This window comes from Protopterus annectens, chromosome 5.part0 (assembly GCF_019279795.1).
Source record: "Protopterus annectens isolate FY-2018-M chromosome 5.part0, PAN1.0, whole genome shotgun sequence".
Taxonomy (NCBI): domain Eukaryota; kingdom Metazoa; phylum Chordata; order Ceratodontiformes; family Protopteridae; genus Protopterus; species Protopterus annectens.
Genome location: NC_056735.1, coordinates 1301479317 through 1301501626, shown reverse-complemented (window position 1 = coordinate 1301501626; position 22310 = coordinate 1301479317). Strand labels below are relative to the sequence as shown.

At 39.0% G+C, this 22310-nt stretch overlaps 1 protein-coding gene across 1 annotated transcript in view; it reads left to right on the top strand.

The window, feature by feature from the left end:
• Nucleotides 1–2451: 2451 nt before the first annotated feature.
• Nucleotides 2452–22310, top strand: part of LOC122801635 (putative defense protein Hdd11) — a 377533-nt gene continuing 357674 nt past the window's right edge. Inside the window, exon 1 of the mRNA XM_044071111.1 lies at nt 2452–2866. Coding sequence (XP_043927046.1) covers nt 2617–2866 — 250 coding nt within the window. The 5' untranslated portion in view covers nt 2452–2616. The remainder of the gene's footprint in view (nt 2867–22310) is intronic.

Sequence of the window (22310 nt, the reverse complement as noted above, 5' to 3'; positions counted from 1 at the left end):
TTACAGAAGAAATGTGAATGAGAGCAAAGCATTTTACAGCTTTGTAAGCCAAAATATTCTTAGTGCAAAATTAAAAGCAACTGCCATAAACTATTTGTCTCTCTGATGTTTTAAAAGCTATTAGACAGTTTGCCCTGCCATATTTTATGTGTGTGTGTGTGCCTGTAAGAGAGAGAGACAGAGAGAGAGAAAGAGAGAGTGAAGTGTCTAATAGTTTTTAAGGCTAATTTGGCTTCTTGCAGCTGTTCTGTGGTGGTTGGTACTGCTCAATGCTATGCTCCAGCATGAGATTAGAGCTACACAGAACTGAGTGGTGCTTCATTAAGCACTGCCAAACACTTTTCTGACATCAGAAAAGTGTTTAACAATGTTGGAGCATAATCATGGTGTTCCACGTGTTACATAAAGTATGATTAGGTCTCTAATCATAATCTAGTTAGTATGCGTTTGAGTCATGGATGTCAACAAATTGCCACAGGAATGGGGCAAGGTGAATCTTGAGATAAATGACCATAAATCTCTGTAGTATATGGAGCTTTTGTTCTACCAGAAAATTGCCATGGGAATGGGGAAAGATGAATCTTGAGATAAGTGCTCATAAATCCTTGTTGTATATGGTGCTTGTATTGTCACAAAGGTGCTTAACAAGCCCTTTTCCCCATTTCATAATGTAATTGTGGAGTTCCATGTATTACAAGTTAGATATGATCAAAGACCATAACAATCCATGACTGTACCCACACATAATTTTATTTTATAGTGACATCCTCATATTTTTGCCCTTCAACCTACTTTGCATAGCACGTTGCTCCTCAAACTTGTAGGGTCACAGTTACTTATTATGCTGGCTTTCCATTACCAGTGTAGTTTTTAGCCCTTATATTGTGCGGACAAATAACCCAGAGATGGGCAAAACAAGGATATGCTGTGGGAATTTACATGTTCTCCCTATCCTGACAAGGATACTAAACCAGGGATGAATTTGCTTTTACCTATCCATGTGTCCAAATAACATATCACTAGGGTAAGAGAGGTACTTTGCTTTATATGGAGTGGAAGACTATTCCACAAAACTGGAATTCCGTGTGGTCCATATCTATCCCTTCAATGTGTTTTAATTAGTTGCAGAAGAGACTGAAATCTTTTCAGATGATGTTTATCTCATCACTGGACTTGTGTAATAGCTCTAAAAGGATAGGGGTCAATAATTGAGGCTGAGGTCACCGCTCAGCCTGAATGATACTGAGAAGAGGGACATGGCTTGTTTAAGGATTTAGCCTCTTGATTTTCTTTGCGAGGAAAGGTTGTGGTAATTTAAGTTGTGACAAGTGTTTGGGCAAGCACATACTGAAAGGGGCATTATATTCAACGAGAGCCAATTACAGTGGAATAATTACAACCCTGGACGCCATACCTTATAAGCTGTGCAGTGAAAAGAACTTCATTACAGTAATGGATATTTTGTTGTTAACATAACTGCACTCAGTAATTTTCAGGGGCGTGTAGTCTGCTTTGCGTTTAACAAAGTACACATTTTTCTAGCTGTTATCGGTTTAACAAATGCACAGGTAATTGTCAGCGATTGTTTCCCTGCAAATATAATACAACTTGTATTTAGAGCAAGTTCATAGATAGGATAGCCTTCCTTGCGAGCCAGTTTAAGCCTAGCCAATTTCCCCTCAAAAATGGGAGTCAAACCCATTACCTTGTCATCAACCCCTGACGTTGTGTACTGTACAAATGTGGGTAGCGTGTATTAATTTAGACAGCTATACAAATATTCTAGGGTTGCCACCTTTTCAAATGCCCAAGTGGGACATTTTTTGTGGAAACATGAGCTTGTGTAGGACAAAACATAAAGTGCAGAACTTCATTTTTTTACAAATAAAAGGCTATTCTTATATCATTTATGCTGCTTGTGCTATTTCATATAACATTTAGGCGTTTCAGAGACAAAATAACTGCTTTATGCAACTATTAAAGAAAAAACTATGAAATATTGTTTGCCCTAAAAATCTCAGGACATTTGCGATTTTTTTTTTTTTTGTTTTGCAGGACACAATTGCCCAAAGACTGTCCGTCCCTCGCAAACAGGGACAAGTGGTAACCCTAATTATGTTCTCATTGCGTACGCTACAACGTTTGTGATAGCTGATTGAAAAAGCACGTACTCAGCTGAGTAGAAAAAGTAGCCCGGTTACCTACAGTTGACTAGATTGAACCGATATATGTGCGTCATGGATGTAAAACAAAGATTTCGAAGAGCGGGACACCCTTCTGAATTAAAAAAATGTGACGCCCGCCTGCTTGTATTAATTACAAGTTAAAACGCATTACTAGTTTTAGTTGACCTTTTTTATAATACGATCTCCGGTTGCGCCTTATTGGCGGGACACCACTCTTTTGCAGCGGCGAGCGCTGGGACAGTAGCTACGGGGGTGGGAATAGTTAAGGGGTGGAGCATCTGCCTCACTTACCTGCTGGCTTGGCTCACCGGGATCCAATAACTCCCTTCTAACTGAAGTGCGGAATCGGTTTATTCGCATTCTTAGGCTGCAGACAGTGCCAGCAGTAAGTCGTCCTAGGTGCCAAACCAGTGTCGCCGAGCAGTGGTTTATGAAATTTGGATGCCCGCTGTCTGTAATTCTTTATGCTGATCTGATGGCCTCGAGTGACATTTGGAAGACAGTGCTCCCAATCTGTTTGTTGGCCAGTCTAAACGCCGGGTGGTGTTACTTGACCGGTGCACCTGAGGACACATGCAGCGATATGATGCCTGAACATGGAGTGGCTGCCCAAACAACAGCATCCCCCTATAAACTGGTTGCCAATGCTAGCACCTATATACCTGGCCACCCTGTACAAGGTAAGTTGGCGAGTAGCCATCAATTTCTGTTTGGTATTCGAAAAATAATGCTGCTCCTTTAGCCCCTTCCCCACGTTTGAGCACACCTGTCCAGATGATAGAACCTTCTGAGAATTGTGATCTTTTTCCGACTGCTTCCCTTTGCCACTATCTTCGATCAGTAATCATAAACAATGTTGCCGAAATGTATAATAATCTAAAAAATAATTTGCTAAAGATAATTTTCTATCTCCACTAACCCGTGCAGGTTCTGACAGGTGTTCAGAAAAAAGTTAGGTTAGTATAGGGACTGTTATGCGTAGTGCTTGTAGAGTATTTCATTTTGTCATTTCCATCCCTCTACCTAACAAGAAAACATTTTCTTGAAAGGCTGTCCTTCTGTAAGGACAATCACATCACACGTTTATAAGAGCAAACTTTAAAATTGTCCCTATTATTCGTCCTTTGTCCCTCCGTTATGTATGTCTTTGTCCAGATTTTTTGCGCTAATAGGTTGCGAAGTATGTGTTCAAAGCTCTGATTTTTTTCCATGGGAAACATTCCCTTGGGTAAATAACAACTTGTCTGGCAGAGATACATAAACGTTGCATTTTATCATGAAAGCTGCATTATGTGTTCCGCTCCCTTATTTTATAAGTAATGTGTTTCAGAGTAACGTAGTCTCCTGTACTTGTTTTGTTCCCGATTTACCACATGTCCGAGCATTTTCACTCTCTGTGCTTTTCTCTGCTTTTGTCTTTTACTGGCATTTTGTAGCTGACCGTCTTTCTCTCCCTCATATACACACATAATTTTGTGATTTTTAGAAGGGGCTTGAAGTGTCTGAACAGTGTAACAAACCATGTACAGGCAGAACCCAAATTAAATATTCTCTGTTTTCCTTTCAATGTTTTTTTTTTCATTAAATAGATAGAATAGCTAATACAATGGTATGACTTTTTAAAATTGAACTGTTTGCTTTTTAATGTAAATGACATCATCATTATTGAGACTGGTCTGAATTTTGGGTCTTGAAGGTAGCACTTTAAATGACTGTCTTAAAAAGGGATTTACAGAGTTATCAAAGCTAGATAATTGGCATTCTTGCATTACTAAAAGTGCATTAAAAGTAAAGATGTTTGATGTTTTTTAACCCTGTGGTACAGTTGGCCTTTGGTAGACTAAATTTACATTAACATACTAAAATAAAATACGCAATGAAAATAATTGTTAGCACCGATCTAGTAAGGTTTGAAGGTAACACATCATTTGTCAGGAACTAGTAGCTTCTTCTGATACCACATACAGTAATTTGCATGCATGTTGTTATTCTTCGAAACAGACTTCTTGGTTTTAGCAACATCAAGCTGTCTAATGGGAGAAAACTTAATTATTCTGTTTGCAAAGTACCTGAGGGAAACATGAAAAACAAAATACACAACAGTACTCTGTTTTAACTTCTTGTTTGCCACTATGAAAATGACACACAGCGTGTATTGAAGTGTTTTATTTGTTGAGATGGCCGAGTATCATTTCACCCATCTCACTTCTTCATTGAACATCAGCAAAATGGTGAGCCTGAAAAGACTAGCTATCAGTGTACTGTAGCACCAGTAACAGACATAAGATGGAATTATCTGTACATGCATGTGTTTGTAAGTACAAAATAACAGACGGCATGGATGTAGCCAATATTTTTTCAAAACTGCATTTGCTAAGTCAGACATACATTTTATTTAATATTATATCAATGTCAGGGCAGGCTTTTGCTTTTTTTTTGGGGGGGGGGGCATGCTCAGTCAAGCAAAATACCTCAACATCAGTAATCCAACAGAAGTAAAGTCAGAAGACCCTTAACATGACAAAAATGAAGGAGTCCTTTCCTTCACTTATAATTATTTATGATTCACTTTGTACAATTTTTCTTTAACCTTTGTAATATTAGTACACTGAAACATTTTTAAACATGTTATTGGGAACAAAATCATGCTTCTCCATGGGGTTATTCTTGTGATCATATTTATTGCTGTTGAATCATCTCTAAGGGAGTGCAGTGGGTGTTACTGTACATACTTTTGCTGAAGTCCATATTAGACAGACAATCCATCCCTCATCAATTTTCTGAACCACTTGTCCTGGTGAAGGTCATGGTGTCAGCAAGTTGAGCAGGCTAGACAGACATCTATATGCCCAACAGCAGTACTCAGCTCATCTTGTGAGATTCATAAGCGATCCTTGACCTCCTGACAGATGTAAGTCCTGTTCTGCCCTTGGCCTTCTCCTAGAGTGCCATGGCTGGAACACCTCATGTGGAAAGCACCCAAGTGTCATACTTACTATGTGTCCAAACCACCTCAGTTGATCCCTTTGAATGCGAAGGTGCAGGGACCTTAATATGAGATCCTTCTGGACTGCTTAGCACCTCACCATGCCACATTGAGCTAGCAGAGCTGCTCTGCCAAATAATCTCAATGCAGCTGCTTGTATCTGCAGGGCCATCCTTTTAATTACTACTCTGCATTCATGACAACAGATGAGAATGAGGACACAGACTTAACAGTAAGTTAAGAGCTTCATCTTAAGACTCAGCTCTCATTTCACCAGAACAGTCTAGTACAGTACCTATAGTACTGTCACCTCCTCACCCTCTCTCTGGTGCCAGTCTCCCTTCTACCTTCACTCATGCACAGGACCTGAAAGACTACTATAACCTTTCATTTAGAACAGATCTTAATGTCAGATGTCACACACTCAGCAGTGGGCAGCTCCACTGCATGGATGAGATCACTCTGAGGTAGAGAAGACAACTACATCTGTGAACAGCAACAAAGCAACCCTCACATCCCTAGAGCCGAAACTCTGTGAACCGTGACATCACTTTGCTACTTGTCCATGAAAATTATGATTGGAAAAATGAGATACCTTTGATAGGGGTCCTACACCCACTATTAATGTATTAAAAGTAACACCATAAATGCAACCCAAAGAAAAGACTCGACAAAAGGGATGTATCCTGCACTCACCTGCATATACCTGTTTATATGCATCATCATCATCATCAACACCCTTTTTCCCATTTTCTACATGGGGTTGGGGTGTCATGTCAACTCTCACCATCTCTTGATTCAAAGCCACTCTCCTACCTTTTTCAATAGTCATGCCTAATTGCTGCAGATCTCTCACACAATCTGTCCATCTCTTTATTGGATGCATGCATGTTTTACTCTTACCTTCTTCCTATCTAAAATCTTCTTCAACAGATTGCCTTCTGTTTTCCTGCATGTGTGCCTGAACCATCATAATCAGTTCTCTTTTACCTTCACCACAATTGGAGCTACTTGGGCTTCTGCTCTTATGTTCTAATTTCTCCAACTGCTCCACATTGTACATCATAGCACCCATCTTAGGCACTTCATCTCCATCACCTTTAGCTTCCTCATCTGCTCTGCCTTTACTGCCCAGGTTTCTGTACCATACAGTAGTTCTGGATGCACCACTGTTTAATGCACTTACTTTTCAGCTTATTTGGCATTCTTTTGTCATACTCTACCCCTGACACTCTGTGCATGTTAGTTGCAACCCCTCTGATTCTAGCTCTAGCCTCCTCATTCAGACTTCCCCTTCTCCTCAACCATCCATCCCAGATAGTTCAATCTGTTAACCTGCTCCATTATTTTCTCTTCTGTCTCATTTCTCAGCTTCTTCTATACTCCACCATTTGCTGCTGTTTCAACTTTCTTATCTGCACTTAGTTTTATCTCATGTACCTTCAGTTTTGCATACCATTCTTCTATCCTTTGCTGAAAGTCTTGTTCAGAGTCTGCCTGTAATGCCACATCTTCTGCATATAGCAACTTTGTTGCTCTGTCCCCTCCTACCTGTTTGCTAATGCAGTCCATCACTAGTATGGACACTAGTGAGCTCAGAGCTGAACCCGGATGCACACCAATCTCCCAATGGGAACCCATCTGCTAGTCTGTATACTTGTATCTTTGGGTCTTTGTACGCAGCCTATACTAATTTTACCAATGTTCCTGGGACTTTGAACCATCTCAGGACTGCCCAAATCAACTTTCTTGAGACCATGTCATATGCTTTCTCCAAGTCTAGAAATGCCCATTTGGACTGTTGTCACATCTGTAGCTCCTTCTCAACTATCTGTCTCACTGCAAGCAGTGGGTTGGATGTGCTACACTCTGATCTGAATCTGGACTGCTCTTGTCCTATCTTTCATTCTACTACTGTGTGTATTCATTTATCAATCACCATCTCCAGAACTATCACTCAGTGTGACAGGAGTCTGATTCCTCTATGCTGCTCACAGTTGCTAATGTCCCCATGTACTAATATATATATAGAGTCAGTCAGTCAGACGTACACACTCACGTACACACATGTAATATGCACTCAAGTCATATGTTTAAGCATGCATTTGTATTCACACACACACACACACACACACACACACACACACACACACACACACACACACACACCATACACTCACTCTCTAGGTAGAATATTGTGGGTTGATTGTAGTTTATCTTTAGTAGATTTTCTTGTCTTTATATGGTCTGTGGGGCAAATTACTGAGGCAAACAGTACCTTTTAAAATAAAATACTCATCAGTAGCTGAAAGTTGCCAATTACAATTATTGTTCAGGAAACACAAAAAGAGTGATGGCTTCCTTTTGCCTTTCGATTATATAAGACCTTTATGAACATTCCTTTCTTTTCATGTTCCAGTAATAGGCTTACATTTCTATAATGACACAGCACTGGTGAGCAGCATACTTTTAGTCTTCCCCATATCTGTGGCATACAGGGCTAAAGCCTGAAATGTGACTCAGATGACCCAAGTTGAAATACAGGCTTAGGTGATGGAACAGCAGTGAAAGGTGGAATTGATTGAAATGAATGGCCAATGCAGGCTTGTTTATCTGGGAGGGTGTGAAAGAGAGAGAGAGAGAGGTGTTTGCTGGCCACCCAATCACTGCCATATAAGGAAAGGCTTGCAAAGAACCAAAAATGACAGGGGCTAGGCATGTGGGCTTAGTTATATCAAGCCAACGATGATGGCCCACATGAGACTGTATGAAAACTTGAAGGAGGAGAGAGTAAGAAGCTGTTTCATAACATAGGTGTTCTTGTGTTTTGATCCAGTGCAAATTTCAAAAACAACCAAATGTAGTACAAACCATGAACAAAGACATGTAAAAGCATTAGTAACAAAAACAACTGATGAAGTCCTGTCTGTAATGTTATCTGGACTAAAGCATTTAATAAGTAATAAATAGTTATTGTGGGGTCTTGCTACAATGGCTATGGAGATGTTTGTTGTTTTGTTACATACACATATCTGGTATTTATCATTTTTTTGTCTGACAAAACTATATTTCTACAGTAGTTTATTAGCTGTTTTTAAAGAGAAAGAAAAGCCTGTCAGTTTCTATGTCCAAGGAATCACCTGACTATGGACTCACGTTCATATTCAGTGATTCTTTGTAATATTTCCACCAAGAAGGCCTGAAAATGGTACACTGAGATTATTGCACCATTTTAGTAACCACAAAACAAAATTAAATTAAATGAATAAATAAATAAACAAACCAAACCAAAAATAAATGACTACAAAATGAGTGATATTGTAATCATGAGTAAAATGGTGGCTTGTTGTGCAGCAGAAATGTTATATCATGCAGCCATGTTTGCCATATAATAGTTTTCCTAACAACTGAGACAAGCACCTGTGTCTGTATATTTGAGTCTCTCCTTTAATTTTGGTTTGTACACATCTACAAACACAACACTTTGTTCTAGTGGGGCTTGTTTAACATACAGTATGCTAATTATTAAAACATGAAATAGGTTGTTCATCATAGATAAGTAATTAATGACATCTCAATACATTTACAACTCAAAGTTCAAGCAGACATTTCGACATAAATAATTATCTGTGAAAATGAATAGCTGAAATAAGCAATGATAAGAAACTAGAGTTAAAGTGCATTTAAATTTAATATTAATGAAAGTGGCTCTCTTCTACTGTGATCTGGAAGGCATACCTACTGTCATTCTATTTGTTGCAAATAGTGTTTTGCTGTTTTTTAACTCTACAGAGTGGGCGGTTATTTTCAGGAATCATTTTAAAACAGTGAATATTGATTTTCCTTCAGCATAAAAATTGTCAGTTGATTATGTTTCATAAACCCTTTTAACACTTGTTGGTACAGACAGTGTTGCTAATAGTATGTGTCCTGCTGTTTTATTCAGCAGTACGGGTTTAAATGTTAGTTTCTACAGTCCTTTTAAAATGCTATAGCATGGTTTTCCAGCATAGTAAATGTGTCACACTTCCCCTAGAAAATCACATCATTGCCTAATGTTACATTCCACAATCATTTCAAAATACATCATGTTTTATCCTCATCACCATAAACTGCAAAGCAAAATACAACACCTGCATGTATGATTTTCCATATGCTATACTACAGTAGCACTGTGTTGCTAACAATCAATGCCTCATCTTTTTTATGTATTTTTTTAATTCAACACTACTTGTCAAATGCTGATTTTTGTAGATGTATAAGAGTACTGTAAGTTATGTTCTTGTTATGCTAAAGTACAAAGCAAAACCATATGGGTTCAATCAGCCCCCACCACCCGATTTGATGTCTCAGAAAAGAGGTTATCACTCAACAGCACTATGCTGGTTTCAGTAGGTACAGTTTTTAGGTTTTATTCAATGATAGACTATCAAATGCTGGGCTTTACAGGCACTTTAAGATGATGTATCTTGCTTCCCATTAAGATAAAATACAAAACAGAATGTCACACTAAGGACAATATATTTCACATCTGTTGTGCATAATACCTATGGTAGAAATAGTGATAGTTTTACTATCTATTGTCCAAAAGGGTGTATATATACTGTTATACCACTCACCATCTCTGTAATGGTCATGACTGTAAAATAATATTATGATGCTAACAGTTGTATATATAGCTATTGCACAAAACAGTAAGATTTTCACTGTGTATTGCATTAAAGGGTATCACAGAATAGTGGTACTATGTCCCCCTCTGACTGGTCGAATTCTTCACATTTTGCAATGCACCAAATAAGTTTGACATTTCCTACATGAAAGTACTACATACCCTAGTTGGACTAATAACTTCCCATTGCACAATACATCAGATAAGTTTGCAATTTCCCCATCTATACAACTGTTCAGTACAGCATCCTTAGTGTGATAACAACATGCAACACCTTAGTGTGATAGGACTAGGATTAATGAAGTACTTAGAAGCTTTGTTGTTCCTGTAGAGCTAATACCTTTTAACTTGCTTTGTACTCATTTCCATAACTGTCAAGTGAAAAAAGCCAAGATAGGTCAGCAAAAGAGGGGTCAGATTTAACACAGAAAAGAGGGCACACTACTGACAGGGATGCTAACCATGCCTCTTTGGTTATGAAGGACTGTATAAGTACAAAATAAAGGGAGTGGATGTAAAACATAAACTCATACCTTACTGTGACTTAGTATCAGTAGGTTCTGCTACACACTTAGCATGTTTATAACACAAAGTAGGTGAGTATCTGTGCATTTGCTTTCTATCCATTCTGTTCAAAATATCATCTCTACTCATGGTCATATGACTGCTCAAACAAAACACCCAGAGGAGAATGTGTGAACAGGTGGGAAAGCAGCAGGTGTGCTTTCCTTTTCTGCTAGTTCATTCTTTATTTCTTTGTAAATCACGTAATTTATAAATTATGACAACAGTGTTGACAGGCAGAATCCAATGCATTAAAGTCCCCTCTCATTTTTCACCTCATTCAGTATCATGCCAACCAACTAATTTTTGTGAATTACAATAGGGTGTTTAAGATTTTACCTGTTCATTATCACCCAAGACTTTGATAATCAGGCCGACTGAGGACTACTGCAAGCAGAAAACCCAAATGTGATGACCAGCAGTGAATACACTCTAGCATCTACATTTATGGCAAGTATACACAACTGTTTTGTATTTGTTGAGGTAACTGGTAAAGGTGTCTTTGAAAGAGTGTGCCCATATTGTAGATTATATGCACATCATCTGCTGACCTTTGTTGTGACAACTTTCTGGTGTTGGCTAAGCAGCAAGAAGTGCTTAAACTCTGAGCTTTGGCCAGCTAAGACCTACATGCAATCAACTGGACTTATAAGTGAATTTAAGTAAATCTTTATCTGCACTTTTTTCAAATAATACAGCATTTAAATTGATTTATTTGTGTTGCATTGAATACTATCTAGCTGGAAGTTGTGGCTCTGTTTTTTCAGTTAGTCCCCCATCTACCCTCCCTGCTTTTGTTTTAGTGTTAATCTTGGTGGCTTTGAAACTGCCCGCCCCTCTTGTAAATTTGCATTTGGATACTCCTCCTGGGCCCATCTAATTTGCTCACTAAAATAAAATTTACTTTTTTCATCTGCTTTTACTGTATTTGTGTTTCTTCATACTTTATTACTTTATTTTGCTTTTGTGTCATCTTAAAAGTACTCAATTGTATTTATTACTGCTTGGTGTAGCTATCATTCTAAGCCTTTTGTTTTAAACACTTGGGCTTCAGACCAGTTGTTTTATATTAAGAAAGTTTGTGGTCTGCACTGTTGTGGCAGGACAGGTAGCTTACATCCTTCTAAGTTGGGAACTGCTGATTGAAGGCTCAGTGTCAGTTATTCTAAAAGTGTATTAGTTCTGGTTTAAGCACTTGGGCTCCAGGCCAGGTATTTTACATTAAGAAGGTTTGTGGTCTTCACTCTTGTGGGAGGCGAGGCTGGACTCTGCCCTTCTGAGCTGGGAATTTCTGGTTAAAGGCTTATAGTGCCTGCATATTTGAACTGTTTCTTACTGAAATTGGTGTGCCTTGTTTGCTGTAGCATAGACTCGATCCAGGCCTGCTGAATTTAGCTTTGTTTGTTTAACTTGAGCAGTAATCCAGGCCTATTTTTTTTAGAGAAGGTTCCCCTGCACCCCAGTGGCAAGAGTGTGCAGTTAGAACTTGTCTGATTGAAGACTACAGGAACAGGGCTCAGTTTTGAGATTTTTTACTGGTTAATTGGGTAATTTGTTTAAAAGCCTTTTCTGATTGCTTGTAGTCATCTAAAGCTGTTTTAAATGTATTTTTGACTGTTTGTAGTCATTAAAGCTGTATTTTTTACTGTTTTTGCCTTATGTTTTCAAAAAAAAATGTTCCTTGTTTGCCATTTTTCTAAGCTAGTATAGTCCAGCTTTCAGGCTAGTGCTGAATTCAGGGCTGTGTTACAATTTTCTGAGTTGCCCATACCTTACTTGGATAGAGGGAGGTTTCTCTGTTCACCTGTGAGAGAGGGAGCTTTGAGCAGCCATCTGTCCCTGGAGGAGTGGTTCCAGCCCAGAAGTTAGTAGCCTATAGGCCATTTTGGGCTAATTTCTGTCTGTTTCATTTCCCTGCTATAAAACCCATGTTTGCATGGTTTTGCACGTCCAGGCAGTGCCGGTTAGCTAGGGCTAGATTTATCCCGGCTCCACCAAGTCTCCTCTTCAGTTTTTCCCTTGAAAGTAGTCTGACTCTCAACCTAAGCACTTAAAAAGCATTGTACAGTCCAGCACTTGCTCAGACTAATATACCCCAACACTTGATTGCCCAGCAGGGCAAGGCTCATTATTCACCCCTCACCAACCAAGCGACTAAGCAGCTCACCCTACTATTCAGGCATGACCAAAGGGCAATTTCAGGTATACTCTACAGTCCAGCTGGTGAACCTGGGTATCCTGAGGCAATGTTACAACTGCCTCATGTACACAGACAACCCTCTCCTCCTACCACAAAACATGAACATATGCGATAGATGCAATTATATAGCTAAATTGGAGGCTAAGCTCTCTCCACCCAAGACTGGAACAGGCAGTCATGAGGAGAAGGTTAACACTTGCACCACACCTCCAGCCTCACATAGACATACTAAACCAGCACTGGAAAAAAATACACATAAATACATGAAATCATACTCGGAGGCTCTAAATAAAAACCTGCAAAAGCATCACAGAACTCCAAAGCAGACACCCGAAAAACCTGCACCTCCTGTCACGAACCAGACAACACATAAAACACAAAATCAGTGTGCCGCACAATCACAGCCCTTAAGGCGAAATAACATACCTAACACACTAGTAATAGGCGACTCTATAGTCAGACACACTGATGTCCCACTCACTAGGCTGGACAAGGAAAAGGTTACTGTTAACTGCCTGTCGGGAGCCAGACTCTGCCACATAATACAAGCACTCGGGTCACTCCAGAACAAGTACAAATATGACTCTGTCATTGTTCATGTTGGTGTGAATGACCTGAGACGTACCTCCCTGGACTACATGAAAAGAGACATGGAAGAGCTCTCTGATCATGTAGCCCAGGCAGGTATGACCCTGACCCTGAGTAGCATCCTGCCCTCACCAAGAATGATACCACAGTATAAAGAAAAAAATGATCAATTTCAACAACTGGCTAAGCTTCTGGTGTCATTCAAAGGGGATCCAGTGTCTGTAAGCCTGGGATGACATGCTCGACAAGCCTCATTGCTTCACAAGAGATGGCTTGCACCTGTCACCCCTAGGCTTTCGAATACTGGCCAAGGCTCTTGCTGCCCCCATAGTGCCTTTTTTAGGCAAGGCTCAAAAGTCAAACCCACCTCCGTAAACAGCACAAATAAAAAAAATGAGGGTTATGCTACTCAATGCCAGGAGTTTAAATCTCAAAATGCATGCACTCGAAGCACTCCTTAGTATGGAGAATGCCAACATCTGTGCAGTAACTGAAACCTGGTTCAAGGCTCCACAGAGTACCCCAGCACTACTGGGATACAACTCATACCACACATTTCGGCCACAGAACATGGACAGAAACACAAAAGTAGGGGGTGTATCTATATTCATCAAGGATACCTACACTTCCAGGTTAGTGGTGCAGCATGATACCTCCAAGATCATCAATGTGCAACTAACATCAGGCAAATCTGCAATGCAAATTGTGGTCTGCTACAGATCAACCTCCATGACCCAGGACCACCACTCCGCCTTTCTGGAGACACTGGAAAACATGAAGGTCCTACCGAACACCCTGATATTGGGCAATTTCAATTTACCTGCCATTAACTGGGAAAACTACTCAAATACAAACTCTCAGGTCCAGCGCTTCCTGGAATTTATCAACTCAAATGCCCTGGATCAGCTGGTTAACTCCCCTACCAGAGGTGAAAACATATTGGACCTGGTCATCACCAACATGGGCGACAGGTGTTCCACACTGGAGGTCAACCTATCACTGGTTAGATCAGACCATAAACTAATCACTCTGGATGTCCACACCATACCACCACCTCCAACAAAGGAAACCACAGTGAAAAACTTTTCTGTAGCAAACTTCACCTTACTTAAGACAGAGGTAGTAAGTTTCACAGCCCCCCACACTAAAGGATAACAATGTCCAAGATGCAGGAACCTTTACAAATGCACTTTATGAGCACCTACAAGGATGCATGGATTGTGCCATCCCTAGCAAAACCAAGACTCACTCCCCTAAGAAAAGGAAACCAGTCTGGTGGACCCTTGCCGTAAACAGGCTATACAATAGAAGGAGGAAACTAGTTCAGAAAAAAAAGCAAATCCCAAGAAGGAAAGACATTCCTGATCAGTATCAGTAAGAAACTAAGGTCCCTCATAAAATCCTCCAAGGCTAATTTCGAAAGAAAAATAGCCAAGGATTCGAAAGATAACCACAAAGCCTTCTTTAGTTATGTCAAGAATCTAAGTGGCAACTCACAGATATGCTCTGAGCTAGTGCAAAATAGCACAAAATATACTGAACCCACTGATATTGCCAACATCCTGGCAGACAGATTCAGTGCAAACTTCACCCCCCTCTCACCCCCAAAAGGGCCCACAACAATACTGGAAAAGTGTAGTGTCCCAGAAATCACAGGTGCACAGGTGAAAACAGCCCTTTCAAAAGCCAAAGCACAGTGTCAGTGGGGCCAGATGGTGTCCCAGGCTGCATCTTGCATGAACTACAGAACGAACTAACCCCCTACCTAAACACACTGTTCAACCTCAGCCTCTCCACAGACTACGTGCCCATAGATTGGTGCACAGCAACGGTTATTCCACTCCACAAAGGAGGGGCCACAACTGACCCTGGTAACTATTGCCCCATAAGCCTGACTAGCCTGGCCTGCAAGGGTATGGAGCGCATCATCATCATGGAACTCATTAACAAAGACATTGGGAACCTCCAAACACTTGACCCAACCCAGTTCGACTTTAAGGGCAAATCATGCCTACTAAACCTGGTTGACTTCTTCGAGACGGTCACCAAGGCAATAGATGAGGGGAAGGTAGGTCACACAGCCTACCTTGACCTCGCTAAGGGTTTTGACACTATTCCCCACTTGGGAATTATAGAAAAACTCACCAGCCTGAACATAAACCCCTAAATCACAAGATGGGTTGCCAACTGGCTTAAGACAAAACTCACACGGTAAGAATAGCGGGCTCCAGGTCTGACTCTAAACCAGTCACAAGTGGTGTCCCACAAGGCTCGGTCCTGGGACCCCAGCTGTATGGCATATACCTCTCAGAAGTACAGGCAAACACAGCAGGACTATGGCTAACGAAGTTCACCGATGACTGCAAACTGGGAGCCATAACCAACTCTCCGGCTGACATGGACATTCTTCAAAAGGGCCTTACTGAGATGGACACCTGGTGTCAAAGTCATGGTGTCAAGCTAAATGCCAAAAAATGCATAGTCATCCCGTTTGAGAAAAAAAAAAGAATTATCACATAGGTGGCAGCCCCCTTAATACAGAAGAGGTAATAAGAGATTTGGGGACCCAGGTAGATAGTAATCTCTCCTTTGACAATCATATTGCCAAAGTAGTTAGGAAATCCTTCTATCTAGCCCATCTAATTACTAAAGGGTTTGCATCTGGAAATAAAGAGGTTATAGTGCCCCTCTGCTCGTCACTCATCAGACCCACCATAGAGTACAATGCCCCATTTGGGATGTACCTCACAAGACACTTCCATCAGCTGGAAAGACCACAAAAGTACCTCACCAAGAGGATTACTGGCCTCAAACATATGTCCTATACAGCCCGACTGGAAAAAATCCAGCTGTACTCAGTCGCATATAGCTCACTCAGATGTGATCTCTGCCTGACTTACAAAGCCATGTCCAACTCAGAATTGATGGACATGCTCCAACTAAAGAAATCCAAGTCACTGTGAGCCACTCGCTCTAGTGAGCTAAACCTCGCCATAACAATAAATAGAACATGCAGGAGGGATAGGTTCCTGTCACAGAGACTCCCCATGCTTTGGAAAAAAATTCCTAACTACATTAGGCAGAGCCCCTCACTAACACTCTTCAAGAGAAACCTTGACGAGTGGATGGGTAACAGAAAATGCACCCCTGGGATCACTTCATTGGCTCTTCTTGACAGAGGCTCAGTTAATTAATCAATGGGGTGGTGAAAGCTGACACTCTGGCTAGGCTTATAAATGCCCTCAGGCAGATAGCCTAGTACCTACCTATGAACCTATGGCTATTTTATCAATTTTATATTCAGTAAGCTAAGCATGAGTAATTGATTTTGATTAACTGAAATCTCATTGTTTAAATCAATGGATTTATTTTTAATTTTACAGTAAAAGAAAATGTAATGTACTTAAATCTGTTTTCTGTACTGTTGTATTTGACATCCTTAAAGAATTAAGAATAATAATAATAATAATAAATTATTCTATTTCCCCCTAAGTTAAAATGTAATGTACTTAAGACTGTTTTCTGCACTGTGGTATTTGACAATCTTAAAGAATTAAGAATAATAATAGTAAACTATTCTGTTTCCCCCTAAGTTTCTGCAACTTTTAAGTTGGTAATATATATATATATATATATATATATATATATATATAAGGGCACATCTTGGCCGTCTTCAAAAAGAAGTGGCCAAGAGTTTACTTACTTTTAATATTGTATTTTTAAGGTATTATTTGTAGGAATTTAATTGCTTGTGAAGATGATTAATTGTTCCTGATGGGAAAAAACAAAGATGAAAGTAGCTAACACCAAATCAAGTAGGCACAAATTTAGAAATAGGTGTAGCATCCTTGGTGGGCCACTTTTGGATTTCTCTGAATCCATCTTTAGCATCCCAAGTGGTGCATTCTGGCATGTTTGAATCCTTCATACCTTGAACCAATTTTTTGCTGTGTATTGGTCTGCTATATGGCTAATGTGTTTACTGTTAAACTCATATTGTTCACACATCATCTTAAATATATATCAGCATTCAGAGTAACAAGTTACAGTAAGGTTATTATGGCTCTCATGTAACATAATACACATGCATTTCAGCAATAGTTTAGGCAGGTCACTAAAGGAAGGGTCAGATTTAGCATAGAAGAAAAGGAGCACATTATTGGAACAGGTAATATGAGGTTGCTACAGAACTTAGTCTGGTTATGAAGGCCTAGATAACAGCAAAATAAAAAGGAATATTTACAAATCATAATGTGCTGGATCCATTCATCTCATTCATCACTGTAGTAGCCTTATCCTGGCTACTCCTTCTACTAACAGAGATGTTTCTGGAAAGTACCACTTTAAGTCCTTATTTTGCCCCTGCTACTTTAAGCCCTTAATCTTCTGAAGAAGCTATCACACCACTAATTATAAGGACATTGCAATAGCATATGACATTAGATGATTATTTCCAACATAATAAATCCCATATCTGTATTTCATGCTTGCAAAAACAGGGTTGATATCTGTAATAATGATTATTTCAACCTAATTTAATTACCTAATCAGCTATTTATTGCTTCTCTTTCCAACTCAGTACATGAAGCTATGGCTGGGTGATTTGTGCATACTGATAGTTTGCCACATTCACAAGGGAAACCTAAAACAGTCATTTTTTATTTACCAGATACTGTCAATGGGTTAAACAGCCTTATGTGATATACCTTATTAGGTTAACTAAAGGTGGAAGAAATGCCTCTTGTTGCCATAATTACTGCTGAGATGTAATACCCTCTTTTAAAGCCTGTCACAAACTGCAAAATAAGACAATTGAGGCTTACTATGAAGTATTTTAATTTAGCCAGGTAATAAGAGTCGCAGTAATACGACCATACTATACAATGATCTAAACACTTTATCAGCACACACTTCTGTTTTTCCAAAAAAAGTAATTAGGCAAGGTAATGACACTAATCCTGATATGCTGACAGATTACATATTCAGGGTGGACTCATTCTGGATTCCCTTTGGCACTTTTACAATCAAAGTTTTTTTTTAACTAAACAGAGCGTCAGAAAGGATCGTTATCATAAATTTCTGTCTGACATCTATCTGTGGCTAGTAACACATGCTACATAGTTGTCATGTAACCCTCTCTTGCTATAGAAAAAATAACAGCTATGTATATCAGAAGGTGTTGTACATACATCACTTACCAAACTACATATTTGGCTAGCCTGGGCATCTAAAAGAGACAACCATTTATTCTAGTACACCATATATACAATATTGCTAATCCACTCAAAATCTCTGTAGCACTTTTTACCACACGATATTGCTATGTGACTAACAACATATGTTACATATTCTTTATTTTCAACAGTCTTAAATGTTGCTTTGAGCCACATTTTAAGATGATGTGTTTTGTTTTGCCATCATAATAAAGTGCCAGGTAGAATGTCACAGATTCACTCAGAAAACTGTTTCCTTTCCATCAGCCGTTAATATGCAATGCATAAAAGGACTGCTGCTTTTACTGTATATTGCAGAAAACAAATCACACAACATTGTTCATAATTTTTGTGATGTTTATTACTATGGAATATCATTGCATTGCTAGGAATGTATATGCCATCCTTTTTTTTTCAATATTACAATGTAAAATTCTGCTTTGTGCAACAATTTTTAAATTTACCTTGACAAAAATACAGTAACAAATGTTTCTTTCAATTTAGTCATACTAAGAATCCGTTCCACTAATTCACATATTAGCGAACAGTTAAGACATGACCTAGAAGAAATCTAGCAGTTCGCTTCCAAACTGCATTGCATCATGTATCCATGCATAACACAAGGAATCAATGAATGCATAATTATCTTTCTGTTACTTAGTACTGCCTTTAAAAATGCCTAATTCCACCATGACATGCTTTCCATTACAAAGGGTACTTATTACAGCCTCAGAATACCCCGCTCTGTTAATAACTAATGTTAAATTACTAATGCTCTGCAAGTTAACACTTAGCATTGACAAACACTTGCTTATATTTGCTATTTGTGCCATTTATTGAGTCATCTAACAGGAAGTCTTTCAGTTTGGCAAGATGTAGATGGCTAACTTGTAGTGTAGTCTGCATTTCGTTGATGTATACAGAATACATGGCAGTCTGAACATGTATGTTTTTCTGTTTAACTGTGTAAGAGAATCTGTGTGATTCATTTAAACTGGTTTCCTTTAGTGGCTCACTAAGACAGGTATTAGGCAAGTCAGCCTAAGGTAATTTCTTCTGTTATTAAAGTAACAACTGTTGCTGGTTTCAAATATTGAATAGTTGATCAGTTGTGAACCAACCATTCAGTGTAGACCCATCTTACTGACAGGCATATGAGCTTATCTAAAGATCTTTTTAGACATCACCCACACCAACAAGACATACATAAATCAAACACATAACATGTATCATCAAGAAATTTACAGCATACATTGCATAGATTAGTTGCTTAAGTATAAAATAGCTCAGTTTGGTTATATGATTATATTGTACAGACACTTGTACAAATATTTGCGCTAGGGACTCTTTATTCAGAGTTTACAACGGACATTGTTATACAGGTTACCTATTATCCTTAAACATTTACATTTACAGATTACTTGTAGATTAGTGAAACTAGACCTGAAAAAGGATGCCTTGGACTGATTCCAGATATGAATCAGAAGTGAATTGCAGTGGCTGGTCCCACTTTTGAAAAGGCCTTCTCATCTATTACTTCTACAAAGGTGGCTTGTTTTAGGATTAAGCGTCCATGATCTTTGGACCTATGTGGATAGCAACTGAGTTTGTATGAAAGAGGGGATCAGTGTTCTTGCTGTAGAAGTCCAGATAATGTAATAAAAAGCAATAAAGTTACCTTATCTATTATTTTCATTTAGTGTAGTTTACATATTATGCAACAATGATGCTTTCTGTGCTCAGAAAGGGGAAAAACACTCATATTTTATTCACTATACTACCAAAATGAAAGGGTCTTAAGCAATTAGTGACTCTAATCTGTATAGCTTTAACCTTACCCAAAATGTAGGGAGAGCTTTATCTCTTAACAAAGGATGGTCTTAAGAAATTGTTTTTGGACATGATACAACTTATCACGATATTTAAAGAAGAATGCTTGCAGGTGCCCTTTCTGTTGCTCTTTTTAAAATGTCCAGTGCATTAGGACATAATCTTCTAATAAAAGAACTATGGGCATTGGATCTGGATCCTGGACTACCTTAAATGTCAGTCAAAGCCACAGAAATACATTTTGAGCCATTTTCTGTTACTATTGTTTTATACAAGGGTCAGTCTTATGACCATTTCCCTTTTTGATTTTTTATAAGCACATATCTTAAAAATTGTCTACGCTTTCTGGACTTATTTATACAGTTTACTTAGTCATACCAACATTTTTTCACTAATTCACACATTATTGAATAGTTAAGATATAACCTAGAAGAAATCTTCCAGCAGTTTGGTTCCAAAACATTCTTAGAGAACCATGAGAAAAATAATGAGGGCTGGAAATTACTACAAGGTTGCTGTAAGAAAGTACAGTTGTGTAAGTTGAACTTACCATAACAGTAGATATTTGAATGACCACTGCTGCAGTAACCTTATCTGTATGGGTTATATCCTGCCAAGGATATAACAGCTGGCTAGCTTCCAAACCTTAGGGCCCCTTCCATGTGTCCATACTGCCAAGCAACTTGAGCTGAGCAAACAAAAAGATTAGTCTGGGCATGAAGCCCTTCAGAGCTTTCCTGCTAGCAGACAGAGGGAGGCTGAGCCCTGAAAGGACAAATCTAGTAATAACAATATATAAATGTCTACAACCTGGCATAAAAACATACTTCAAAATACAGAGGGATAGAGTGAAGAAGCAGCTACTGCAACAGTGATCATTTGAACATCTGCTGTTGTGGTAAGTTGAACTCACACAACTGTACTTTGTTCTTCATATTGATCACTGCTGCAGTAGCCTTAGCTATATAGGTAGGTTACCATAGCTAACTATATTTGGGAGGTAGAAGGAGAAGAGTCCAGGAACCCCTGGAGAATGGCCGTATCAAAGCCTGATCTAAACATAGGGAAGGAATTGAGCTTATAGTGCATTGTAAAAGTATGTATAGAGGGCCAAGCAGCAGCTTCCAGAATCCAACTATTTCCAAAAAGCCATAGAAGAAGCCAGGGTCCTTGTAGAGTGGCCTTTGACTCTGTCTGGCATAGTTTTGTCATGGTGAGTATAACAAAAGGTAATAGCCTTAGGCAACGATTTGTAAATAGTCTGTTTTGACACCAGTTGTCCCTTCTTCTTAACTTCATGAACAATTGATTTTGATTATCTGAAAAATTTGGATCTGTCAAGATAGTACCTGAGTTGTCTGTGGACATCCAAGGTATGGAGTATCCTTTCTCCATCATTTTTAGGTTCAGGAAAGAAAACAGGGAGATGGATAGTTTGACTTAAGTAAACTTGGATGCCACTTTAGTCATAAAAGGATTCGTTTTCAAAGAAAACCTTTCCTTGTGGAAAATGAGGTAGGGTTGACTCACCATAACAGCTTACAACTTAGATAACCTTCTTGCAGAGGTCAGAGATATCAATAAAACTGTTTTTATGTTAAGAACCTCAAGACAGCCAGAGTAACTGGTTCAGATGGAGCAAGTATTAACTTCTCTAACACAAAATTAAGATTCCAAGGAGGGGCCACCAGTTTACTTGGAAGCCTCTTATGCAAAATTCCTTTCAAGAAAATTTTGACATGCGACTGCCTTGAAAGAGAAGGATACATAGGTAGACATGCTGAAATGGCCAATGAATGAACCCTGACAGAGGAATAAGAAAAGCCATAGGATATTAACTCATACAAATATTGTAAATCCATTGAACAACTAGCCCTGAATGGGTGCTGGTTATATTGTTGAGACCAACTAGAAAACCTTTTCCGTTTGCTAATATAAGACTTTCTAGTATCAGGCTTTCTTGCCTCCATTAGCACCTGCTGCATGTCCTCTGAAAACAGGTGCCTAACAGGAATTAAGACCCTATCATCCAGGCAGTCAGTTGAAGATGACTGATGTCAGGATGTATCAAACA